Raw genomic sequence first — 27,775 nt, forward strand, 5'->3', positions numbered from 1 at the left:
ATATAATTGCCCACCTAAACATACAAAGCCCAGTATCATCCATACCTTAAAAACATGAATAACAACCTGCAAATACACAGAGCTGAATCTTAACATCACCTGTCATGTCTTCTCTCCCTATCTCTCCTGTTTTCCTCCTTTCCATTTCTGTCTCCTCCTCTTCCCTCAAACTCTTCTCCCACCCATCCTTTCTTTTCATCAAATGACAATCCACCTTCTCTCCTGTTCCTGTCCTTACCTGTGTTTTACACTTTAAATGGAGTGAAGGTCCTGGTGAAGTGACCTGAGTCCTGAGCATGTGATTAGGCAGCTGTACTTAGGGCACTGGAATTAGCATCAAAATACAGACAAGTCCAGGGCAAACCACAACATAATATGACTAGATGGAGACTATTGTTAGACTACTTGCCAAGTGTGTAAGAAAGACATTTAAACTTCAGAAATTTCAATAGCATTCTCCTGACACTTCTGCCCACCTTCATCAGACCTGATGATTTTGAACCACACAGGTAGGTTTCCCTTCCCACACCCATCTTCCCTCTTCAGTGAGGCCTCAGGCACAATCCAAGCTGCCTTAATCAACCTGCTATCCCCTTAGCACCTCCCTATGCCCCTCCTACTTCCTTCATCAGACCTAAAGATCCTCAACCATACAGGTTAGCTTCACTTTCCTTATCCATCTTCCCTGCTCACTGAGTTCTCCATGGCGCAACAAACTGCCCTAAACAGCATATTATATCCCCTGGACTTCCACTCTCCATCACCTCTCTATCATCCATCATCAGGCCTACAGCTCTTGACCCATAAACACCTGTGGATTTTGAATGATACAGAGCTGCTGATCCTGTACCATGCAGCACTAGAATACCTGTGAGAAGCCTGCCTCACCAGGACCTTTGAAGTTAACCCCCATTCAGATACTTATAAGACAACAGTAACATTGAGGGACCAAGACTATCCAGATGACTAAAGGATCTCAAATGAACCCATCAACAAAATCCAGGGTAATATGACACCTCCAAGACACAGTTACCCCACTACAGCTAGCCCTGGACATCCTACCATAACCAACACACACACACACACACACACACACACACACACACACACACACACAGAGAGAGAGAGAGAGAGAGAGAGAGAGAGAGAACTAAAATCCAATTTTATGGAGATAATAGAGGCCTTTAAATAGCAAATGGATACATCCATTAAAGGAATAGAGGAAAATACAATCAAAGTTCTGGAAATCTTTAAAGAAGAAACAAATAAATCCTTTAAAGATACACAGGAAAATACAATTACACTGATGAAGGAAATAAAATTATACAAGACATGAATGTACAAATAGAAGTGATAAAGAAAACACAAACTGAGGGAATCCTGGATATGGAAAACTTAGGGAAGAACAGAAATCACAGATATAAGCATCACACACAGAATGCAGGAGATTCTCAGGCATAGAAGACACAATAGAAGAAATTGATATAGCAGTCAAAGACATGTTAAATCTAAGACATTCTACACAAAACATCCAGGAAAACTGGAATACTATGCAAGACCTAACCTAAGAATAATAGGTATAGAAGAAAGTGAAGAGTCCAATCTCCTAGGTTTAGAAAGAAATTCTCAACAAAATCATAAAAAATCCAACCTAAAGAAAGGAATAACTATAAACATATAAAAAGCTTATAGAAATCCAATTATACTGAACAAGAAAAGGAAATTCTCTCACCATATAATAATCAAATCACAAAAGTTATAGGAAAAAGAAATCATATTAAAAGAAGCAAAGAGAAAAGAGCAGATAATATACAGGGCAGACCCATCAGAATTGCACCAGACTTGTCAACAGAGACTCTCAAAGCTACAAGAACCTTGTCAGTTATCTTGAAATCTCTAAAAAACCCACATGTGGGTCCTAGTTTACTACACTAGGCAAACCTCCCAATCAGTACAGATGGAGAAAACAAACTATTTCAAGACAAATCATAATTCAAACACTATCTACCAACAAATCCAACACTTTAATAAAATAACAGAAGGAAATTTCAACCCAAAGATGATAACTCCATCCAAAAAACACAAAAAAATAAGTAACACCATACTAGAAAAAAAAAAACAAGAAAAGCACACACAGTCTCTCTCTCTCTCTCTCTCTCTCTCTCTCTCTCTCTCTCTCTCTCTCTCACACATACACACACACACACACTAACAACAAAAATATCAAAATAACAGGACATAATCAATGGTCATTAATATCTCTGAATATCAATGGACTGAATTCCCAAATAATAAGACACATGCTAACAGAATGGAGTCAACAGCATAATCCAACATTCTGCTGCATACAAGAAATATACCTCAGCAATAAAGATACAATTTAGCTCAGAATAAAGTTTTGAAACCTTTTTCAAGCAAATAGACACAAGAAACAAGCTTGTGTAGCCATTTCGTTACGTAATGCAGTAGACTTTCAGCCAAAATTAATCAAAAGGGACAAGGAAGGACATCTCATATTCATCAAGGGAAAAACATCTAGCAAGATATGATCTTAATTCTGAATACCTGTACCCCAAACAAATGGTCACCAACATCTGCAAAAGAAACATTGCTAAAGCTCAAATTGTACATTGAACACCACACATTAATATGGGAGTCTCCAACACCAATACAGATGTGAATGCTCACAATCAACCATCAGACTGAGCCTGAGGAAACAATGAAGGAGTAAGAGGAAAGAATAAAGGGCTGAAAGGGTTTGCCACCACATAGTAAGAAAAACAATTCCAACCAACAGGACCTCTCAGAGCTCCCAGGGACTAAACCACTAATCAAAAAGTATACATGGAGGGTCCCATGGTTCCAGCCGTATATGTAGCAAAGAATGGCCTTAACTGGCATAAATGGGAGGTGAAGCCCCTGGTACTGTGAAGGCTGGATGCTTTGTCATAGGGGAATGCTATGACAGTGAGGCAAGAGTGAGTGGGTGGGAAGGGGAGTACCTTCCTAGAAGCAGGAGAAAGAGAGTAGGATAGGGAATTTTTGGAGGGAAACCTAGAAGGGGGATAATATTTGAAATTAAATAAATATTTTTTATAAAAAGGATTGCTCTCTGAAAAAATAAACAAACCAATAAATAAATAAATAAACTTTAGAAGGCATCATCATCCCTGACATCACAGAGCAATAATGATTTAAAAATGAATGGTATTGGTCCAGAAATAAACAAGGTGATCAGTAGATTTGAATCATGGCAAAAAAATAAATCCATACACTTATGGAAACTTGAGTTTTGATGAAGAAGACAAAACCATACAATGGAAAAATAAAAACATCAACAAATGGTGCCTGACTAAATAGATGTCTCCATGTAGAAGAATGAAAATTGAGCCATACTTATCACTGTGCATAAAACTCAAGTCCAAATGGCTCAAGGACTTAATGAGATCCACTCATCCTTATAGAAGAGTAATTAAGAAAGTCTCTTTAAAAGAATTGGTACAGAAGATAATTTTCAGAACAGAAGACCAATGGCTCTGGGTCTAAGACCAATACTTGATAAATTTGACCTCATGAAATTGCAAATCTTTCTTAAGGCAAAGTACATGGTCAGTAGGACATATCAGCAGCCTACCGATATGGAAAATATCCTTAGGAGCCCTGTTTCTGACAGAGTACTAATTTCCAAAATTTCCAACACAACTCAAGATGTTAAGCAACAACAATGCAAATAACCCAATTTACAAATGAGTTGCAGAACTAAGCAGAGTATTCTCAACAAAGGAGTCTTGAGTGACAGAGAAGCACTGAAAGAAATGTTCAAAGTCCTTAGATATCAGGGAAAAGCAAATCAAAACTATGAGGTTCAATGCTACACCTATCAGAAAGGCTTAGATTAAAAACTCAAGGAACAGTGCATGCAGATGGGAATGTGGAGAGGGGAACACTTCTTCGTTGTTGTTGGGAGTGTAAATTGTAGTTTTCTTAGAAACCACTGGACAGTTCTATATATTTGTATAGACCCAAAAGGTGATCCAACATTCCAGAAAGATACTTGTTCAGCTATGTTCACAGCAGCTTTATTTTCAATAACCAGAAACTGAAAACCAAAAAAATATATGTCCCTCAACTGAAGAATGGATAAAGGAAACAAACAAAAAATAATACAAACAAACAAAAAGTGTACATCTAAAGAATACTATTCAGATATTAAAGACAAAGATATCATGAATTTTGCAGGGAGATGGATCAAACTTGAGAATATCATCCTGAGGGAGGTAACCAAATTTCAAAATGATATGCATGGTAGGGACTCACATACAAGTGGACATTAGCTATAAAATGTGCATATCATTGTACTCTCCCAAGACCCAAAGAAGCTAAACAAGCAGAAAGCCCAAGCTTTTACCTCACTTAGAAGGGGAATAAAGTGGTCATGAGAGGCAGATGGAGGGGAAAGTGGGAGGGAAGGACATAGGGAGGGAGAAAATGGGGTTTAGGGCCAGGGGAGGCAAGTTCAGGAGAGATGGCTAGATGGCCATGAACACGAATAGATAAAGTCCTTCATCATCATCATAAAGTGTGAATTTTAAACCCATATCTTGCTTTTCCGGTGTTTGAATATCCAGCATTTGCTTTGGTGTGAGAACTGTGCTCTGATGATGCCAAGTGGTCTTGGATTTTGTTACTCCATTTACTGTGCTTGCCTCTACCCAGGAGGTTGTCTCTGCTGTTAGCTAGACTTGCTATCTCTGACAGTAGCTTGACCCTCCTGTAGGCCTGTGTATCAGCACTCATTAGACCTATTTTCATTAAGCTGGATCTCAGAACAGAGAGTTCTACTCTCAGGTGTGTAGGTGCTCCTGGTGACTGGATTTCAGCTCTCAACACAGGCAGAAACCTGAAGGGTCCTGCCCCTGACTGCTCCTAGATCCCTGTGCCCGGGGGGGCACAGATGACACCAGGTAATTTCTTCTTGGGTTGGGAATGTGGGCAGAGAGTAGTCTCCTCTGAGTTCTCAGGAGTGTCTGAACTTGTGAGGGTCTAGCTCTCTCCACCATGGGATTTGGATGCAGGTAGCTGTGTAACCAGGCACAGGCCTGACCAGCAGTTTCCTGCAATTGACTGCTTCTATATTCCTGTATCCAGAGGCAACATGCAGTTTCCTCCTGGGCCAGGGATGTGGGAGAGTTGGGCAGAAGTGGCGGTCTCAGAACTGTCTGAAATTCTGTGTGTTTAGTTCTCTCCACCATGGTATTTGGGTGCAGGGAACTTGTGGGTCAGTTCAGTTCAGTTCAGTTCCGGGTAACTTGTCAGACATTTTTAAGTGACAAAATTTTAACTCTCTTTTGGTTCATTTTTTCTAGTTTCTAACACATGCTGTGTACTTTGAAATCTATTTTTGAATATTTGAATATTAATTCAGATTATACATGAACTACTTCCCTGACATATGCATTTATTTTCATTATTTATCACAAAATTGAATTGGTATTGTGAACCTATCTTGATATTTTTCTTTGAAGAATTTGATGACAACCAATGGCGGCTGTTCCTCGTGACTCTGTATCTCTTGGGTGTTAAATGCTTTATGAGTAAAAGCTATTCTCTACATACTCATAGAAAGTTATATCATGTTTCTGACAGAATGATATTCACTTAATATGTTTTAATATCCAAATTGTATGAGCAGAGTAATGAAACAAGCCAAACAATAGCTATCAATTTTAGCTTTAGAGACAGAGCATGCATCTGTCTCTATATTCTATCTTTCAACTATATAATGTAATTCTCATATACCTATGCTTAGTTGTGAAACTATGTTATTCCCTACAAACTCTTACTGTTCAATAATTATTAAAAATGTAATCTTTGAAAGGCACTAGTTATAAGGAAAGGCAAAGCATGTGGAACTGTGGGAGTTGTCAGGAACCTTAGAGTGATGACATCACAGTACACCTTCACCTTGACAACACCGGGTCTCAGACTTCAGTGGTTTTCCTGCTAACTGCAGTCACCAGTTTGGTGTTCAAGAGTAGGAAGGCGAAATAAAATTTCAAGTCTATTCAAAGGTTCTCCCTTCCAGGCTCCACTGAAAAGGTATTTTTATAACTAATTTGATTCTCATGATAGACTAGTAGAATCAGGAGGTGTTTTCTCAGTCCTCCCTTTAATATGAACTAACTCTCAACTCAGCAGGGGTCTTTTGAAAAGTTACTCACTGTAAGAATGTCAGTACCAGTCTTCTTTAGAAACAATGTTATTATGTGAGGAGTGATATGCTTTGATCAGGTAGGAGAATGGTTTCTAGAAATCTTTTTAAAAAAGTATGCCCAAGTGATGAGTGATTATTATGTTTCAAAATTTAAAAAAGTGATCAAGGACTCTCTGATTTCCTCAAATTTTTATAGTTTCCAACACATATTGTGTTCTTTGTCATCTGTCTCTGGGTATTCGAACATTAAATCAGATTTAATAGAAACTAGTCCCCAGAAAATATTTCTCTTATCAGGAATTTGAGTTTGTATAATTTTTTAACATATTTTTATTTTATTATTTGAAGTGTGTGAAGACAAAGATTGGCTTCTGTATCCCTTTGATGCTTTGATTCTCAGAGATACTAAATACTTACTATGTAATTTTTGGTGCCTCTGGGGGCACCAATGGAAGGGGAAGCCCTTTTCCTGCCAAGGTTGGACCCCCAGTGAATGGGATTGTTGGGGGGAGGGAGGTAATGGGGGTGAATGGAGAGAACACCCACATAGAAGGTGAAGGGAAGTGGTTAGGGCAATGTCAGCCTGGAATCTGGGAAAGGGAATATCATTTGAAATGTAAATAAGAAAAACACAATTTAATAAAAAGGGGGGGGTGGAGAAAGTTGGAACAGTTTTTGGGCAGAATTATAGTCCCTTAAAGTAAATTTATATCATAAAAATTCCAATGAATGAGCATTTCACAGAAGGTTAGTCACTCTATTATTACAGGGAAGAATTTCAATATGGATAAGAGGAAACATGGCCAGAGAGGTTGGAAGGTTCTGAGTAGTGAGAAAAAGGTAAAAGATTTGGTATGGACAATGCTTGGTAACGGAGAATGAAGAATATCATGAGTTAAACATGAGGATAACTTGAGTAGGAGAAAATTTAAATTCCTAAAGGTGGAAAGGGGTTCTATAGTTCACATAGCACACATGATAGAGATGTTTGGAGAGATACAGGAATCTAGGTGGAGACTTTAAAATGTACAAGTATTTTCACTTCACAGAATCTATGTTGTTATCCTTGTAGGACACACAGGCAGGAGGGAAGGGAAATGACACTTTATCTGGACAAGACCAATTGAGAAATATTTTTTGGATGCTGGAGTATTTGATTATATTTCTGATTTGACAGTGATCTAATGTATTATAACAGTTTTGAAAGCTTAGCTGAACCTCAGGATCATGAAAGCAGAGGCCTTTGGCTTGAGTTGTTTAGATTAATACAATTGTATCTTCAGAAGACAATAAATGCCAGCTGCTCATGTCTAAGTTTTCACCATTCAAGACAGTGTGGGGATGAGACAATCACATTAAAAAGAAATTTCTGAAGGAAGCAGACATATAAGCCAATACAGGCTGTTCACATATAAAAAGCAGTATAAAATTAAGTCTGTTTTTTTAATTTCTTACTATCTTTTTCATTAGCATATAATTTATGTTAAGAGTTACAATTATCTTGTAATGTCACATTTGTATTTATTTTTTAATTTTATACATATATACCATATATTAACTGTTAGCATTACAAATGTTTTATGCTATTCCTCAGAGCTCCTCTTTCAGAATTATTTACTGTGTTTTAACATCATGAATACTTTAAAATTTAGTATGAACATTGGTCTAATAACTTACCCACTGTGTTTTTGTTCTTTTAGTTGGAGACCTGTATCAGGAGTACTGTTAGTTTTTATTCTATGTGGAAACCCTTGTGAAGGAAGACATGAGGGAAATACATCGAACCTTGCTCTGTCAAGGCCCTGTGGAACTCACAAGTGGCAGGAAAAGGAATAAAAGATATCTCTCCTTATTTGATGATGTTTTGGTTGTGTCTACTAACCTGTGAGTATATACAACAAGCGTTCCTTACTATGAGAGACTACACTTTAATCAGCCTTTTTTGTACAAAAGTAAAATATTATTTTTAAAATTTTGTTTGAAATAAAACATTATACTTACTTCATTACTTCATTATCACAACTTCTTTTTCCTCTACTATGGTTGAAATTTGGTGGACACTTGGCTACTCATTTCACAAATTGTTTGGCAAAAAGTTTTAGGCATTTTTAAAAAATGAATTATTTATCCTGCTCTTTGAATCACAGTAAGAAGAGATGTACAAGCACATGGTAGTAATTCTAGCATTGTTAACACTGACTTAGGAGTATTGAAGCTTTTCGGGACATGTGGACTATACAGGGAGACATGTTCCCAAAATAAAGTATTCAAAATACAAGAAGCAGGTGTCCTCTTGCTTGTTGTTTCCAGATTTACATAGAAGCAAGAAGAGAAAGTCCCAGATTATGAGTGTTGCACACAAGGGGCCACACATGTAAGCCTCTTGACCTCATAGATTCCAAATAAGTATGAAGAGGCAAAAAGCAGCTCCTATCCCTACTGACAGCAGCTATTAATGAGGGGAAACGGCAGGCACCGAGTAGTTCCTGGTTGGTGATTCTTCACATGCTAACGAAAACTGCTGTGATTAAATGAGGCCGTATACATGGTTGCATTGTAACTTATAATCATGGTGGTGTTTTCTGGAACCACATCACATATCTTTGCTGGCCATGATTATAGCCTTCATATTATTCTAGAATCTATGAAGCTGGTATTGACATTATCAAGTAAAAAATTTAATTTTTGTTCGCCTTAGTTCCTATATGGTTTGGAACACAGACATCAATAGTATAGTTTATTCAGTTTAGGGTATAAAATTTTTGGTCATCCTTAAACAATATTCCTGAAGATCTACTTCAAAATGTGAGAAAATAAATTGTTCAGAAGAGAATTACTCTGAATGATTCAACCAATTGGGTAAATTTGGCTTTCAACCCTCATTAGTAATCGTAAGTTCCTTGCATAGAAAATGGTAGTTCGTATCTGATTGATGCAGAATCAAAATAAATGAATGACCTGGCTGTCTATCAATATGTCTATCCTTCTTGTTATTTCTGATCAACTCACCTTTGGTCCACAGTTGGAAATACATCTTTTTAAAAGACCGCAATTGACTCATTTGAATTAAAAATATGTATATACCGATACTGTGCCTTTTAATTGTAGTTTGTGTGATTTTTGAGAGTAAAGAAAACAAAATGTTCTTGAAAAACCATATATTTGTTCTATTTCACCTGAATTATTATAATAATTAAAACTTATGTGAGATTGACATTCAAATTTTCGAACGAGCATTATTAATTTCATAGGAAATGATTGTCAGTTCCATTTTCAAGGTAGATTATCTCTTATCAGACACTCGAATCAATGATTTTAGGTTCACATATATGCTCATATATATGTAAATGTACATATACAATTAGATGTCTTGAGTTTGAAAGAAAATATAAGTACAAATGTGTTATGATTGAGACATGTGTTAATGTTTGTGTGAGAGTGTGCAAGTAATTTATTATTTTTATGTTTACATGATATGCTTCTATTTTGATTGTTACCTGATACATTAGATACTGTGGGAAATCATTCCTGTAATATCCTGTTTCCAAAATTTTACACATTTTGATGTTTACAATATGTTTATATAGGATTTTTGAATCAGGGTTTATAATTGTGTTATATTATCTCCTGAATCTGAGAGAGGCAGAGTTAATTTCCTCAATTTTGGACCAACATAATTGGTTAAAAGTGTCAAACGCAGAATTACAAACCCAAATTCACACACACATACATTATTAAATGTAATTAGAAAACAAAATTTTAATCACTTTTTTTGATATTATGGAAATGAATCAAAATGTTTCCAAATTAACAAAATTAAGGGAAAAATCTTCAAACACATGGCTTTCTAAAAGTGTCCAATATATAATATACCTAGTATATTCATTCTAACACTCTCCATTCAGAAAACAATCAAGCTAGGACTATTTGTGGTCAATGAGAAGCTTGTGTCCACTGACTTCTTTCAGTACATGCTTAACTGAATTTCATCTACCATGGCTACCATGGCTTGAACTGTTCCTGAGTGATAAAATGGAGGAGTCCTCCTCTGCTCTGGAGCAGGAAGAACTAGGTATTTCTACAAGCAATTCCAACTACAGTACAAACCAAACTAACAGAGATACCTGATTCTCTTTCTAGGACTAAGAAAAAGTTTAAGATAAAATGTATCATCCCACTGAATTATCTGTGGGTGGTGGATGATGTGGAACTTGTCAGGGCAAATAAAACCTGTACTTGCAAGACCATCTTCTTCTACTGGGCCACTGGGAATGCTTTGGCCACCTTTCGGTAAGTCCTACAGTTAGGACCTGTATTCACAAGAGGATAGCTATAGAAACTGTGGGCAGCGCATTGCTTTGTAATTTATAGGTTAAACCAATTAACCAGAATTTGTGCAAAATAAGAATTCATTTAAGTCTGATTGTATACAGGTTGCTAACTCAACCTCTTCTATGATGATCCTAGTTTGTCTATATTTTCTACAACATACATTTCATGTGTAAGCATATTCCTTAGCTTTTGATCTGGGTTTTTCACTAGGAATCCACAAGATTCTTGGGGCAGAATGGAGGTACATTGTCTTCGAAGAAGGATGTGGACAAAACAAGCACTTACTATGGCCTCCACATTCTTTTTCCCATGGTATTATCTAGGATTTGAAAGTGCATAAATTGATTTATCTCCAATAATAATGCAAAATATAATTATTTTGACCAATATCTCCAATACTTCCCAGTTAATTTCCATTAAAATAATATTTAATTGAATAAATAAAAATAGTTCTTTATTGAACGCTCAAGTATTTGAATGTCTGTGTAGCAGAATATCACTGATGTCTAATGGTCAACAGACAAGTATAAAGGTCAAGGAATATGGTTCTATCGGTCAGGTAGATCACACACACACACACACACACACACACACACACACACACACACATGCAGGCACACACAGGCATGCAGGCACACGTACATGCATGCGCACATGCACACAGACACACTACCTTATATTGCTATGTTTTAACTTTATGGCCAGGCTCTTCTAAGCCTTCCTCAACTACCATTCCCTTTTTCACACTCCCAGCCCAACACCTCAGAATATGCCCTCAACTTTGTTTGCTTAGTTACCATAGTCCTAGTTCAGCACCCTAAATCTATCCTCAGCTTAATTATATTTCTGATGTCCTGCCTGCTCTCCAAGGCCAATTGGGGAAACAGCCAATGGCCAATCCATCTGAGATCTCACAAGGCTGGTGACTCCCTCTGTAGCATGGTGAATTTTTTTCTCCTCCCCTACATCTGGTAGCCTTCCTGTGGTAAAACTGGAAGACCTGCCTCTTCCACTAAGCACACTGGCCATTATCATTGGATGAAATGTTAATAGTAAAAACATGAATGTGTCCATCTTTTTGCAAGTATCAGTCCATAGTTCCACAGGAAGTTACCAAGGTTATCAAAATGAATATTTAGCTTGAGTTATGAATGTTAGAACCATGTTAAAAGGGAGAAGAAAATTCTGGGAATGAAAGATCTTTGCAGGATGGATAATCATTTTCAGAAAATGGAACAATGTATACAGAAGGAAAAACAATACCTGACAGTGGGTTGTGAGCATGGGGAAGAGGAATAGTGCACAGGGAAGGGGTTGCTGTTTGGATAAGCAAAACTTTGATCATCAGGACAATGTTGATGACTGTAAGACACTGAATATCAATGAGGTCTAACACATTCAGCATGTCCTTTGCAGTTTTAAACTTTTAGCCTTGTGAGTTCATTTTTAATCCAACTTCAATTAGAGGATTACATGCTACAGTTTCGTAGTTGTGGGCTTATTATTAATTTGTACCAGGAGAGTTAATGTGATGACTCACACAAATGAAGGACCACCTGTCTTGTGTCACCAATTCTGTAATTCACACAAGGAAATTAATAATATTTTTTTCTTAATAGGCATTCTCTCTGGACCTGATCTGTCATATAATGTGAATAATGTAACCTTCCTATGCGAACCTGACCTCACACTAAGAGGGCATTGTCTTAACTATCCTTTTATACAGATGAAACTAAACTAGGAATAATTGTTGGCCCAGTCATGGTCACACTGCTCTTGGAACAGAGTCATGTCTTGATACTCCCAACTAGTTTCCACACTTAGATTCTACTTCCTGTCATACAAGTGTTCCAGTTAAGCATGTCATTCAGAAGGGCAGTTGCATGAAGAATACAATCTACACTTGCACTCTCATGATAGCCATTGTCTTTTAGTACTTTTCTGTGTAATAATCTTAAAAGTCTTAAGATTGTCAAGACTCTAATCTTGTTTTTCATTTTAACATTACAGTTCAGAAGAACAGAAAGTGCAATGGTATACTTTCCTCACCAGGTAATTTACGTGTGATTATACTTTAATTCCATACTGACAAGGGAATTAGAGTTTGTGCTTCATTTCATTTTTAAAAATATTTTTGATAGGTTGTCTCCAACTACTTTGTTGACCAGATGGTCACTCAATATTGTGGTCACTCAATATTGCTTTAGATTCTCCTATCTATCACACATTTATTTAATTTTGAGGATGTTCTGCCTTCAATGTTGTCTCTTTATATTGGAGTAAACAGTACTCTTCAGTCTTATTTTAATTTCAACCCCACAGAACTTACTCTACCATGTACATTCAAACCATCTGCTAATTCCCTCTTTTAGGTAAAGTAGATTTTAGGCTTTTCCTTGTGTATTTGTCACAGAACATTCTCTAGAGTCACAGAATTTAAGGACTGTGCATATTAAAGGACTCATGTGATGACCTTCTTCTATAGTCCCACTAACCCAACAGTGAGCAGCTGTGAATTGAAATCTAGTAGTTGTTCAGTCCGTGAGGATAGTTTATTTCACCTGGTCTTCTGTATGAACTGGAATCCTGAAGCAGTAGATGTCAACAGATATGTTGGCAACTAATTATAAACAGGCAAAGAAGAGCGAGTCTTCTCTCAATGTCCTTATTTAGGCCTCCAACAGAAGGATTTACTCAGATTAAAGGTGTGTACGACCACCCTTAGAACAGAACCTTGCTTTGTGGCAGGCTGACCTTGAACATACAGATCCACTTGCCTTAATTTCTAGGTATTAATCATGGCTGTGTTTTACCTTGCGTTGTCCTTTATGGCCACTGTGTCTCAAGATCTCCATGTCAAGATCAAGTTAGCAGCCTGTGTGGTCTTGCCTCAAGATCTTGGTCACAGGTTTGCCCTCTGTTTCTGGATTGTAGTTCATTCCACATGTACTCAAGTTGAAAACTACTTTGCAAACAAAATGTCCTGAGGAATGGCTTTGCTTCCTAGATCAATGTGCTTCCTAGATGAAGCTGACCATGTCTTTGTTCCTGAAACATTTTTAAATATTCCCTAATCCAATAATGCATATTGCTGAACTCATTGTCTTGTATTTAACACTAAGAACGTATTTAACAGTTAAAATATTAACAGTCATTTTCTTAAAATAAGCTACAATCTTTTTAATTTTACTTTGTTGCTTGTTTTTATTGCATTTGAGCAGATCCATCAGTGAAGCCAAGAAGGGGATCAAGAAAACTTTCCCACTGCACATATTCCCTGAGGATATCCAAACCTGTGACAGTGTACGTGAATACAGAACCAAAAACTGATAGTTCAAGTTCATGACTAGCGGTGAGGCAGGCAGTTTGTAGAGTAATAGAAGACGGAGACGTAAGAAGTGGGTGGAGGTTAGAGATAGTAAGCATTTACGTATATGAAAAGCAATAAGAAGGAAGATTGTTCCACGTGCTAATGCAAGAAAAAATAGGAAATAATTTTTCTTAAATGCCTGAAAATTAAGTGAGGTAGTTGCAACAGCATACATTTCCTGGGCAAGTAATAATATTGGAATTAAATCGCTTTTCCCCTGAGTTCTTACTGCTTATATTTAAACATATATTGTTGCTCAATTATTATGTATTTTAAAATACTCTTCTAATCAAAATAGTTCATATTATATAAGATAATCATAAACACATTTTAAACAATGCCAAATATTATCAAGAAGTATTTTGCTCTGCACATGCACATTGTCGTAACATTTGATCTCTGTACCACTGTCCTCTGCCCTTTCTGTTGTTCTCTCTGCTCCTCATACCTGCTTTGGAAGGCCCGCTACATAATCAGGGCTCTTTATCTCATATTTATTTGAATGTTCGAGGCATAGGCATATTTTTTCATATAACTTCTGTTTAGAAATAATTTTTATTTACTTACCATTTGTGTGTGTGTGTGTGTGTGTGTGTGTGTGTGTGTGTGTGTGTGTGTGTGTACACTGCTTAGGATAAAACTCATGACCTCACACAGACTAAATAGTAGTTTTATTGTTGCATTACACACATAGCGATTAAATAATTGTCCAATTTTGACCTATTTTTATAATTGTTCTACTTTCATTATTGGGTTTAGTGCAGATTACAAATCTACCTGTTACGTAGCATGGAGAGCATTGAAGACATTTTCTAGTGTAAAGCAGAATAGACTGTGGCTCAGAGGATCAGCATGTCTCTGTCTTTCATAAATGCTAATGGGTATACAATGTACCTAGAGTTCAATATTCTAACATTTCACTGTTGAAATTGCGTTAAACTTACCAAGTTGTATAAAATAATCTCCACACAATTAGATCTTCATACTTTCTAGGTTAAATAAAGCAGTAATTAAATATAGCAATTTCTAGCCAGTGACCTAAGTCAGAAGAACACTCAGTAGCTTGGCTGAACCTTATGTGTTCTCAGGACACGGAGGAGCTGAAAAGCCGAAAGTCTTGTAGGGAAATGTTCTCTTGCCTCTGCTGCTTAATTTCAGGAATGGCAAATTATCAGCATTACTGACATATATTTGAACACACACACACACACACACACATATTTAGGGTAATATATTATGACCAGTGGATTGAACACAATAGATTAAAACTCTGTGAAAGACATGGCTTATGAAGTGTTTATCTGGTCTTGGTTCAAGGTTGTTATGGATAGCGAGGGAGCACTTGTCTGTTTTATATATAAGAGATTGTTTCCTGGACACAACATGTATTGCAGATAGCTGATACTATAAACACTGTCTTCATAAAGATATACCTACCTACTCACTGTCATACACTATGATAATGTATCAGAACTCTAGGATATCAGTGCTATCAGATTGCTATGATTTGATTTCATGCTTGGTTCTTCTTGCTGTCTTCCTAGGTCTCTGGAGATGATTCTAAATGTGAGAGGCAGTAGAGAGCTAAAACTATAAGCACCTTGCTTGTTCTTGGAAGTATTAAGTCATGGAGAATATCTCAAATATTCATTTTGGTTTCTACTTCTATCACCATTACATATTTCAGTACCATATATCTGTATATCATCCAGCAAAATTCAAAGCATGAAATGAAGAGAGTTCTAAATCAACTTTTGTTTGTTTTGTTTTCATTTTCTTTTATTTTTTGTTTTTGTCTTTTGATTTTTTTATTTGCTGCTTCTATTTGTCCTGATTTTCCTAAAACTGCACACATGCTGTGCATGAAAGTAAGGCTGTAAAATGTTGGAAGTCTAACAAATGTTGGTGGAAGAAAAGAGTTGTGTTCTATCTTAAATGCCCTCTGCCTTGTCCGCTGCCATAGTATAAGAGTATTAGGGTGTGGAGCTCCTGCAGTCATGGTTACTCAGTCTTCCTTTATCATATACAACCTGGCACAGCTATGTTTTAATACCAACTGCCCACAGAGTTAATTTTGTGATAAATATGTTACAAAATCTTCTAGAGTTATCTTAAGGGAAGAAATCAAGATGTGTAGTCTATATTAGAGCATTTATTACAGACTGTAGATTATAAGGACTGTTTAGACAGTAACTAAATTTGTAATCATGAATTTCCATTTTATTTGACACCATACTTCTCTGTACTTTTCATAGTCTTTATGTGTAACAGCAACAAACATGGATACTGTGAATGATATAATGGAGAAGTTACTACCAATGATAAGAGTGCATGTAAGTTATTTTCAAGTTATTTTGAGTTAAAATTGAATTTTGTTTTTGAGATCCACATATGTGCAAATGTGTACGCATATGAATAATACCAAGGAAACTTAATCATGATACATTTATATATCATATTTTACAATATGGTTTTGGAGCTAAAGGCATCTAAGATGTAATATTAGACTTGAGAGGGTCTTTTTTCTTGAATTTTTCTAAGTGTTTTTCAATGCTATTGAGCTATACTTTACTATCACTAGACAATTAAGACATAGAAACACATGTAATAAAGTGGGATTAATTGGTCGTATGTACACATCTGATATAAAGGATGCCAATCTTAGAGGTAATAAGATTTTTGTTTCTTTTCTTCTTTCTTTTGTTCTTTACTTCTTTCTCTTTGTTAAAATTTCATAGCATTTCTTTTTTGATATATAATTCCTCTCAACTCCCATTGCATCTTTTATTTCTTTGTGAGTGGAATTGTGAGTAATTTGGTAATAATATTGGTCTTGGTTAGTGTTGATGGCTGAATGCAATTTCTTATTCTACTGTGGATCAATAGAGCATGGGTAGTCCTTCAGGTAGGAAAAGTAAGTACCCAAGGTTTTTTTCCTGAATCAGTCCTGATGGCTCAAACCGGTGGTCAGAAAACAAATCATTAATACTTGTCCTAATGATTTCCTTGCTAGACAGCTAGAAATTGTAAGTAAATAAAATCACTAGAATCTTTAAGACTCTTTTGTCAGGTTATTTGTGACATTTGGTTCTTTTTCGCTCCCAGAAAATTGAAGATTACCAACTTTGGTTCAGTCCTGGCCACAAGGAAGCTCCAAGAGCACTCCAAGGTAAGTAACAGGGAAATCTAAGGAAGGACTAACTGAGTTCAGTGGTCTAACCCTGAAAGCTCAATATTTTCATCATTTATCCTTAAATTTGAATACACATTAAAACAAAATAACTAAATATTTCTTTCATTAAATTCCTAATTAATAACTTTAACATAGCCTTCAAGCACTCACATTATAACATCTCATGATGAAAGATACAGAGATCTGACAAAAAATAACTGAAACATCTGTGCTTTTCACTTGAGAAACATAAGTTTTGAAAAAAGAAAAACAATTTTTTGATATATTTTTTCTGAAAAAAATAACTGAAAAAAAAAGGTTGGTAATCATTACAGAAAATGCTACTAGTCTAAGAAATATCTCCTTAATTCCCAGTATCCATGTGGTAGCTCATTGCACTCCAGCACTCCAGTGTCCAGGGATCACATACCTAATCTGACCTGCACAAGAATCAGGTTCAATATTGTACATGATATACATTGGTGCAAAACAGCTACAAACAAGAACGAGTCTAAAATTAAAACAAACACATTCAAAGAACAATTCAGTGTTTCTAAGGAAACTGCGTTCACAACGTGTGTGTGTGTGTGTGTGTGTGTGTGTGTGTGTGTGTCTGTGTGTGTGAAGATTTCTCATAAGCAAAAGAAATTTGGCAACTTTAAAAGTATTCTGCTTATTCCAAACTGTGATTCTGTTTCATAATGAAAACGGTGAATGTAGACAAATCCCTGAATCCATGTGAAATCTGCATTTCCCATCTCCCTATGACCAGCCATCCCCACTGAATGAGAGATCGTATTCAGAATGTTGGAGATATCCTGGCTGACCTGCTCCTTTTTCTGCTGCCTTTTTTTTTTTACTTCTCACTAAGTTATTGCTAAATAAATAATACTAATAATATGAACAGAACCATTTGGATAAGATTTAAAATTCTGAGATCATCAAGTATATTTCCAGATGTGATCTTTTAAAAGCTAAAGAAAAGGTGAAGTTCTAATGCATAAAATGACATTCGGAGAAGTGACAGTAACAATATCTTTGGAGACCAGAGAACATTGTTATTCAAAATGCTCTCATGTATCATGAAAGAATCTGTGGAGATATTTCTGTTTATTTGAAGGAAACTGAAACTGGACTCCTGTTATTTTTCTTCAATATTTATTTTCAGTGTTTTAATACACTAGATAATAAGCAGTGAAAACGCAGCCCACACACTGGACTTTATTTCCCTTTATGCAACAATGTATTGCTTCTTAGTCCAGGCTGGTAAGCAACGCTCCACCCTCACTGTCCTAAGTAAATGAACATGGAAAACACAGACGTGTGCCAGCATCATCCGAGCTTTTCACTTTGTATAAGGTGGACCCGAGAGCACTACTCAAGTCAGTGAAAAGACAAATGCTGAGTGGCACATTGTACAGTAAATTCACTGAGTATCACCTTGATAACATTTTAATTCTGACACTTGGAAGAGCTTTGTACATCATGAGGCTTCAGAAAATCTCAGGAACTTAACTTTCCTGTTTCATTTCTGAACATCATTTTGAATGTGTATTTCAACCCACAGTCCATCCACAAGTATGTATCAGTCATGTCTAGATTTTCCCATATTGATCCTTTGGAGGGATCTGGAGGCCTTTCATTTCAATGCTGCTGTGAATCTTTCTCTGATTTTAGCACTGACATTGTGTCTGAGGCAAAAGAAAAGAGAAACCAAGCCTTTAATCATATTGGTGATACATCAGAAATGGACAAATCCAAGGTTTCAGACATCCTAGGAAACCATATCCACAACACAGCACATACGCTCTAATATTTCGGTAGAGAGTCAATAACGTAAAACAGGGAGAGCACCTTAAGCACCTGGATTAAATTCCTATTTTGTATTGTCCAAACAATCTAAAAATGGTCTTGTGAGAAAGGAATTAGTCTTACTGCTTGTGAAAAACACGCATACACACACACACACACACACACACACACGTTTTGTGATCTCAGTTTCCTTAAAGACACTGAATTGTTCTTTGAATGTGTTTTGGTGCCTTTCTAGGTCCAGCAGATAGGGGAGAGTTTACTTCAATGGTTGTTCATATGCCTTTATGGAGAAATATGTTTGGTTTCATCCAGTTTTGTGATTGGATACTTTCCTCTGGTGACTCTTCTTAACCCACAGATTATAAAATATCTTGGGAAAGTTGTCTATTGCATACAACTTCATCCTGCCTCATCACCAGGTCACATTCTCTCAGGTCCATGCCCCCAAATACAGTACTCAGAAGGAACTATTGAGGGTCCAAAAGGCCTCATGTGTTTTTTATAGCCTACAGCATCAACCTGACCGTTGTCAAGGAGAACAGTGACTGAAGTGAGCTGAGGCCATTTCATTTCACTGATATCAACATACCTTGCCTCATATTACGAATGGAAACAGACTCTTTATCATTGTGGCCATCATCAAGAGAGTTAAAATTTTGGACAGAAAAGTGCTTAACATAGCTAATAGAATTACTTATATAGTACTAGTCCTCAAACCATATGAACATATATATATATATATATTATATATATGTGTGTGTGTGTATGTATATGTATATTGTGAGAAATAGCAATATATATTATGTGTGTATGTATATGTATATTGTTGTGAGAAATAGTAAAATTGATTGATATACATCTAGTCAAGTAAAGTAAGTTTCTTACAATGTAAAGATCTTAATGATATCAAGACTCCAACTGGTAGATCTTAGTATAGTCAGAGTAGAAAACAGCATAACTCTACCATACAAAGCGCTCTATTATCTAAATGAAATGATAAATTGACATTTTTCTCCTCAATTTCAGAGTTGTCAGCGTACACAAACTTACTTTGTCACAATATCCCTGTCAGTCTCCCTATGCTTAGGATGCACAGTCTCTAGTGTCCAGAAGAGGATGAGTCATGAAATAGAGCATTGATTGCCAATCCCATTGGAAAGGTTGCTTACACTCGTTATTATCAGTTTCCACTCATCTTATTTTCTTCTCATAGGCCACGAGTATCCATATGACATTATAATGAACAACGTTCAAAATAACCTCAGTAAATCGAACTCAAAAATTTTCACGGCTTTCCCCCCCTTGCCTGGGCTGTTTATGGAAAACCAAAGCTGGGATACAGGAGGGCAGTTCATATTAAAGCCCAGAGACTCAGCTGGAAGCCAGCAGCAAGGTGAGTCCTCCACCTTCCTTCATTACCATCGCGGTTCCCACTTCAATTTCACATGAAATATCAATGCATGTTGTCATTTCTTTCATGGGAGGTGCACCGTAGAAAACATACCATAAACAAAACAATATGTCCTAGGTCCAGTTTGACATTTCTATATTCTGATATCAAGGTTATAGGGAAAACATTTCATTTGTTCCAAAGAGATAGTCAAAATAAGCTGGTATGCTAAGGCACAATATGGACATAAATGTGTGCACACATCTTTTGTTCCACTAGAATATGATTACATGTGTTTCATGACCAAAGCAGAAAAGTACCTAAAGAGTGCATTTAAGCTATTAAATTACAAAAGACACAGAAAAGTCATATGTACAGAATTGAAAATAATCTGTTTCCAACTAGAGTATAAGTGACCGTAGTCTCCGAGTTGAGACTCTAATCTCATTTCAGTTCCATGAAAGCAGACATATTTTTATGTCTTTTACACCTGCATCTGGATTTCAAACAGAACTAATACTTAAGTTCTGGGATCTTTTTCAAATAATGAAAAAATTTCATTATTTTCCCTTTACTCTTGCATATGCCTCTATTGTTTTTAAGTTCATTTTTTTCTAAAAACATTGTTTGTCTGTATATATGTGCAGTCGCACACACATGCTAGAATACATGTGGACATGAAAACATGCATATACACACCAACTCATTCAACTCGTTCAGTCTGTATGGTGTTACTTGTGTTTTCAGGCCTGAATTTTTTTGTTTTAGACAAATAGCCACTATGTTACATGGAGAAAAAATATTTTATACTTTCTTACAAGAGTCCTTTCTTTACTTTTAATGCTTTTTTTTAAGTAACATATGTAAGATTTCATAATGGTCTGATTTTCCTAAAGAAGTCTGGGAAGAGAAAAAGAAACTTTGATCTCATATTTTAACTTACACAACTGGAACCAGGGTACAGAGTTTGACAAGATAGTCATGGATATGGTCTCATTAAAGGGACAAAGTGCTAATGAGATAAATTAATTTTTTTCTCCATCTTTATTAACTTTTGTATTATTATTTACATTTCAATTGTTATTCCCTTTCCCGGTTTCTGGGCCAACATCCCCCTAACTGCTCCCCTTCTATATGGGTGTTCCCCTCCAAACCCTCCCCCATTACCGCCCTTCCCCCAACAATCACGTTCACCAGGGGTTCAGTCTTGGCAGGACCAAGGGCTTCCCCCTCCACTGGTGCTCTTACTAGGCTATTCATTGCTACCTGTGAGGTTGGATCCCAGGGTCAGTCCATGTATGGTCTTTGGAGAAAAATTTAACAGTGGTTCTTCTCAGAGTGTAACAAGAAAACTACAAACGGGGAGATCTTCACTATGACATTTGAAGAGAATAGAAAACAGATTGATGTGAATAAAATTGAGGGTGACTATGAAAACGAATATGTCTACTAAAGACACTACCTGAACATAGTTCAGGGAACTTGTGCAATTAGATACCAAGTATCTTATGATGCAGTACAACTTAGACAGCATCTTGTGAGAATTCTCACTGGATCATGTCTTAGAGACATCTCTAAGATGAATAACAGTATAGAGTATAGGGAAGAAAAACATATAGAAACTAAAGAATGACTACCCCATTCCAACTGGGACATTATGCAATTGAAATCTGGTTTTCTAAAGGGGCAGTATAAACTACACTATTCCAGGTAATGATGATGTCATCTCCTCCTTAGATGCAAAGGAAAGACGTAGAAAATCTTGCATGACATCATGTTTCCATGGGGGCTGTGTGCCCCACCATGACCAAGAATGCAGTGACCCAAGAGATGATAAGAGAGGAAAACTTTTTGGGCAAGATTTGAGCTCCATTTGTCAGGATGGCAAACTGCCCACCATAATTCTGGTAGGTCTCACATGATTCCTTTTGGGAATTTCCTAAGGAAAATCTAATTAAAAAGGAAGTGTTGCCGATCTTTCAAGTTTAATATTAAGGTGGGATGTGTACAACAAGAGATTGAGGCAAAAAAAACCAAAAACAAACAAATAAACAAATAAAAACCTGTTCGAGATCCTACGTGTCCATGCTAGCATTTGCACTGTATCTGTGCACACCATTGCTCTGGTTCTCAAGGAGCCAGTAGTGCTTTGTGCTGCATGATGTCTGACAGGTATTCATTCCCCTTTCTTCCTCTCAGGACATGCTGTCCAGAATAAAAGATAAAGGACCTACAACAGATGATATATTTTTAATAACTCCCAATGGATCATTATGCAAAACTATAAAGGAGAAATTGGACAATGGGGAAAATGTGGATATATATCAGCAACCAGTGCATGTGGCAGCCTGGATCTTAAAGGTATGGAAAGTCCTTTGTCACCCAAGCTCATGATTTCTCTGAGTGTACATGAGTGGTTTCCTTCATCACGCATTCCCTCCAGTGACCTTAGATACATATGAGAAAAATCTGGTAAGCTCAAAGTTCTTCTGCTCTTCAAAACATAAGGAATAGGGATTCAACCCAAAATCTGATCAGAATGAGCAGTAATGTAACTAATTTCTTTCATTTGAATTTTTTCATGGGGGACATGGAGGCTGACTTTATACATGAATACAAGTGTCACCTGGTATGCATGCGTAGTCAGATGCATTTGACTACCAGTGTTCTTCATGCTTTGTCATTCCTCAATGTAGAGTATGGGATTCCCTCATGTGTCTCTTTGCTACACATACCAAGTAGGCTCTCATGCCCTGCTTGACCTTATCTCAAGAAATAATGGTATCGAATGCAGATCCTCATGGCTGTGAAACAGGTATACGTAATCACTCTGCTATTCCTTCAGCACCAGAAGATGATATTTTCTCTTTATTTAAAATTAGCATTCAATTACATCATTTCACTCCTTCCTTTCCCTTGCTCTAAGTTATTTTCCATGTCGATCTCTGACTTCTGCTAAAATACATGGCCCATTTTCCATTGCCTTTATTATTATACGGTTAAAAAGGAGTACATAAATATGTGAAAACCACCTGATAAGTCTATGGACTTGGAAGTACATGGACTATTTCTGAGCAAACCAACTGTGATTTGCTTACAAATTAGGGCGTTCCCTTTAGGAGACACTAATTTTCTCACATTTTATAGTATTTATGTGCATGGAATTCTTCATCTAGTAATTTATCTTCACAATATTTACTCATTCCCAGTTAGTGTTATTAATATGTATGATGTTTTATTCAGAAATTGTTTTGACAAATGTATTGTACTGTTTGACTATCAAAAGTGAAGTCTCCCAAACATTTCTTGATTTTCTTATGTATAGATTTTGACTCTTTGAACCATGTTTGGAGTCCAAGGTTCAGGAGTTAGTATGTAGTATGTACATAGTGGGGCTTGGCGCCAAAAGATATTTTCTTCCCTGTACTTTGAATAGCTGTGGTTTTCTGTAATACTCTTCATCCATAGCATTCTTTGATATATGAGTAAGGGCTACATTATCTATAAATATTAGCTTAAATACTCAGAACAGATTTGGGAATCATGCGTGTTTGGTGAAATCATGATAGAACCTTTTGTAAGAGCTATGACCTCATGGGATCCCATGTGTCCAGTAATAAACATGATTTCTGCACCTCAGAAATCAGGTAGTAACTTACTATTGTTGTTTTTGTTTAGTTACCAGAATTTTATATTTCTGTCATTTGGGGAGAGCAGATGTTGGATAGGGGATTTGTGGAGGGGTAACCTGGAATTGTGTCACCATTTGAGATGAAAATAAATGGTATTATTAATAAAAATATACTTCATGATCTGACGTACTGATCTCTTCTGTGTGCTCAGTTATCCACTAAAAGCACGCTGAGCTAAGAAGAGATTTTTCTGTACTCCAAGCCCATCTGAAAATCTGCTCCCAGTTTTCTAGTGTTGATGGACAAAACTTACTGGACCTACATATCACTCAATATTCTAACTAGGGCGAAGTTTGGGAGTTGTAAAGAAAGTTAGAACTAACCTAAACATTAGAGTTGAATACGTTGTGAATAATCTCCATAATTTAATTTTCTACAAAATATCTTTTCTCTCTCTCCTAAGGAGTTTCTTCAATCTATCAAAGGAAGTTTACTGACTTCCAAATTATACGACCAGTGGCTTATTGTACCCGAGAAGGTGAATGACAAAGAGAAATTAGCAGCAGTGAAGAGGTAATGGTTGGCAACTTACATGAATAACATCAACAAAATAGAAGTAATATTTGCTTGCACACACTAGAGATTATACATCACAGAAATATTCATTAAAAATACTGAGTGACAGGAAATGATTGCAATTGTTTACACACTTGGAAGACATTTTCAAACAGAAGTGTGACAGGGGAGGCACAGTGGACTATGCTTCTGATCTCAGCTTTGTATTCCAGTTAAATTTGTCACTTTACCCCGAATCTGCGGAAACATTTCAAGCAATATTTTGAATATACATTTTCATTTTATTCACACATGCCCATTCATAAGATACAAGTACTCTGTCCCCTTTCTTCATATTTACAAATAGAGTAAACTTGTTTATAATAACTGGGTTTTTTTGTTCAGTCTTCTAGAAAAACTTCCAAAACCTAATGCTGATCTTCTCAGACAACTGTTTAGAATACTACATCAAATAAAAACAAAGTCTTCTGTCAATAATATGTCATCATTCCGTCTGTCTCTTGAGACAGCCCCATGTATTTTATGGCTTCCTAGCTACAGAAATAACATATTGACAAATGATATCGCCAAAAAGGTAACTAGATAAGACCTCCATGACTAGTTTGATAAGCCTTGATAATGAGACAGGAAAACAGGGTTGTCCTGAGAGTCTGGGCTATTTTATTATTGTTGATTGTTTGGTTTTGGTTTTGGTTTTGGTTCATTTTGTAAAATACATACACCTTTGCTGTTTTTCTGGAGAGGAAGAATCATTGGTGCATTTTAAATTAGCAAAATGTAAATTGTTATTTGAGCTCGTGACTCAGTGTTTTGTCAATTGTGATTTAGAATATTCTTAGACTAAAGTGTCAAGAAGAAAATTCTGTGAAATGATAAAAGAAATAAATTCTGGTTACTGGGTTTAGCAATGAGGACTGAATTCTGATGTAATCAGTGTAGAAGGGGGTGTCCTCAACCAAATAAAGACTGTATAATTTGGATTGTTTTATCAGATATGGTTATTATTACTCCTGATTAATATTCTTAAATAGACCTTTGGCTTCTTGATGCTGGTGATGATTTAGAGAAATTATCGAGTACACTTTTCCATGGTCACTGCATTTCAAATACTACAATACCAAAACTTAACACTATTGGGAACAAATGGTTATTTTGACTGTTAATATTTGAGTTTCTGTGTCATTATAAATTGATCGACTTTCTTAAACCTGTAAGGAGTATATTGTAGTAAAACCTAACTGAGAAAAAAGTATTCCATATATTGTGTAGGATCAAATATCAGAAGGGAAAAAGAGGGTTCCAAAGAACCTGCCATTGGAGATCCATAATTATCCAGTTTCCGCAAAATAGGCATCAGTTCTAATACCTCCCAACACAATCACCCTGAGTATTAAGCTGTTACCCTTGCATCTTCTCTGAGCCATCAGAGACATGTGAATGTTACTGCTCAGATGGCTTTGCCTGTCTGGTACTTTTTAGTCAGCCCATGGGAACGTGCAGTAGAATGGTGACCACATTCAGCGGTCATATTCTCTCTTTAGTTGTACCTTTCCATAAGCATCCTTATAAATATGTACAACCATGATTGTGTCAAGGCAACCAAAATTAATGAAGTGGACAGTATATAACACATGCTGGTCATCACAATTTGAAAACTGAAAATCATCCTCTCATATAGTATTGCACTGTGATGATAACACTTGATCATCTGAACTCAAAATCTAACAAAAATTTTCCTCTTAATTGTATAACCAATGATGATCTTTCAGAATTTTTTTCTTTTAATAATAATGTTTATTGAATATTTCTTATTTACATTTCAAATGTTATTCCCTTTCAAGGTTTGCTGTCCTTAAGCTCCATATCCCATCACCCTCCCCCTACTGTAAGGTATCCCCTCCTCCCAAACCATGCCCTACTCACCTCCCAGCCCTGACAATTGCCTATGTTGGAGGGGTCCAGCCTTGGCAGAACTAAGGGCTTCTTCTCTTTTGTGGCCAACAAGGCCACCCTCTGCTACATATGCAGCTGGAGTCATGTGGCTGTCCATGTGTACTCTTTGAGTAGTGGTTTAGTCTCTGGGAGCTCTGGTTGGTTTGTATTCTTGTTCATATATATATATATATATATATATATATATATATATATACATGTATATGGGCTGATAGGAGGGGCAGGCTCTGAATGGTCATTCCTCCAGTCTCTGCTCCAAACTTTGCCTCTATATATGCTCCTATCAATATTTTTATTCCCCCTTTTAGGAATATCTGAAACATTTGCACGTTCTTCATCCTCCTTGAGTTTCATGTGGTCTATGAATTTTATGTTGGGAAATTCAAGTTTTGGGATAATATCCACTTATCTGTGAATGGATACTATGTGTGTGTGTTTTGTGATTGGGTTCCCTCACTCAGGATGACATTTTTTAGTTCCATCCATTTGCCTATGAATTTCATGAAGTCATTTTTTTGATAGCTGTTTACTACTCCATTGTGTAGATGTACCACATTTTCTGTATCCATTCCTCTGTTGAAGGCATCTGGTCCTTTCCAGCTTCTGGCTATTATAAATTATAAATTATAAATAAGGCTACTATGAACATAGTGTAGCACGTGTCTTTGTTATATGTTGGGGCATCTTTTGGGTATATGCCCAAGAGAGGTATAGCTGGGTGCTCAGGTAGTGGAATATCCAATTATCAGAAGAACCTCGAGACTGATTTCAGAATTGCTGTACCAGCAATGGAAGAGTATTCCTCTTGCCCCACATCCTTGGCAGAATCTGTTGTCGCCTGAGTTTTTTATCTTAGCCATTCTGACTGGGGTGAGGTGGAATCACAAACAACTGGGGTTGTTTTGATTTGTTTTCCCTGATGACTATGGATGTTGCGCATTTCTTTAGGTACTTCTCTGCCATTCGATATTCTTTAGCTGAGAATTCTTTCTCTAGCTCTGTACCCATTTTTTAGTAGAGTTATTTTACTCTGGAGTCTTACTTCCTTAGTTCTTGTATATATTGGATATTAGCCCTCTATCAGATGTAGGATTGATAAACATCTTTTCTCAACCTGTTGCTTGCCATTTTGTCCTAATTTCAGTGTCCTTTACCTTAATGAAAATTATGCAGTTTGATGAGGTCCCATTTGTCCATTCTTGATCTTAGAACCTAAGCCATTGGTGTTCTGTTCAGTGTCCATGTGTTCGAGACTCTTACCCACTGTTTCATCTATTAGTTTGAGTGTATCTTTTTTGATGTGGATGTCCTTGATCCACTT

At 36.5% G+C, this 27,775-nt stretch overlaps 1 protein-coding gene across 1 annotated transcript in view; it reads left to right on the forward strand.

Moving 5' to 3' along the window:
* Positions 1-6,000: 6,000 nt before the first annotated feature.
* Positions 6,001-27,775, forward strand: part of LOC120093152 (rho GTPase-activating protein 20-like) — a 33,335-nt gene continuing 11,560 nt past the window's right edge. The window contains 12 exon segments of the mRNA NM_001433346.1: positions 6,001-6,099; positions 7,915-8,098; positions 10,355-10,504; positions 12,557-12,598; positions 13,768-13,849; positions 16,172-16,249; positions 17,022-17,085; positions 20,117-20,296; positions 22,031-22,200; positions 22,493-22,654; positions 24,389-24,498; positions 24,886-25,075. Coding sequence (NP_001420275.1) covers positions 7,980-8,098; positions 10,355-10,504; positions 12,557-12,598; positions 13,768-13,849; positions 16,172-16,249; positions 17,022-17,085; positions 20,117-20,296; positions 22,031-22,200; positions 22,493-22,654; positions 24,389-24,498; positions 24,886-25,075 — 1,347 coding nt within the window. The 5' untranslated portion in view covers positions 6,001-6,099; positions 7,915-7,979.

The sequence above is a fragment of the Rattus norvegicus genome, chromosome 2 (assembly GCF_021556685.1).
Source record: "Rattus norvegicus strain SHRSP/BbbUtx chromosome 2, alternate assembly SHRSP_T2T, whole genome shotgun sequence".
Taxonomy (NCBI): Eukaryota; Metazoa; Chordata; class Mammalia; order Rodentia; family Muridae; genus Rattus; species Rattus norvegicus.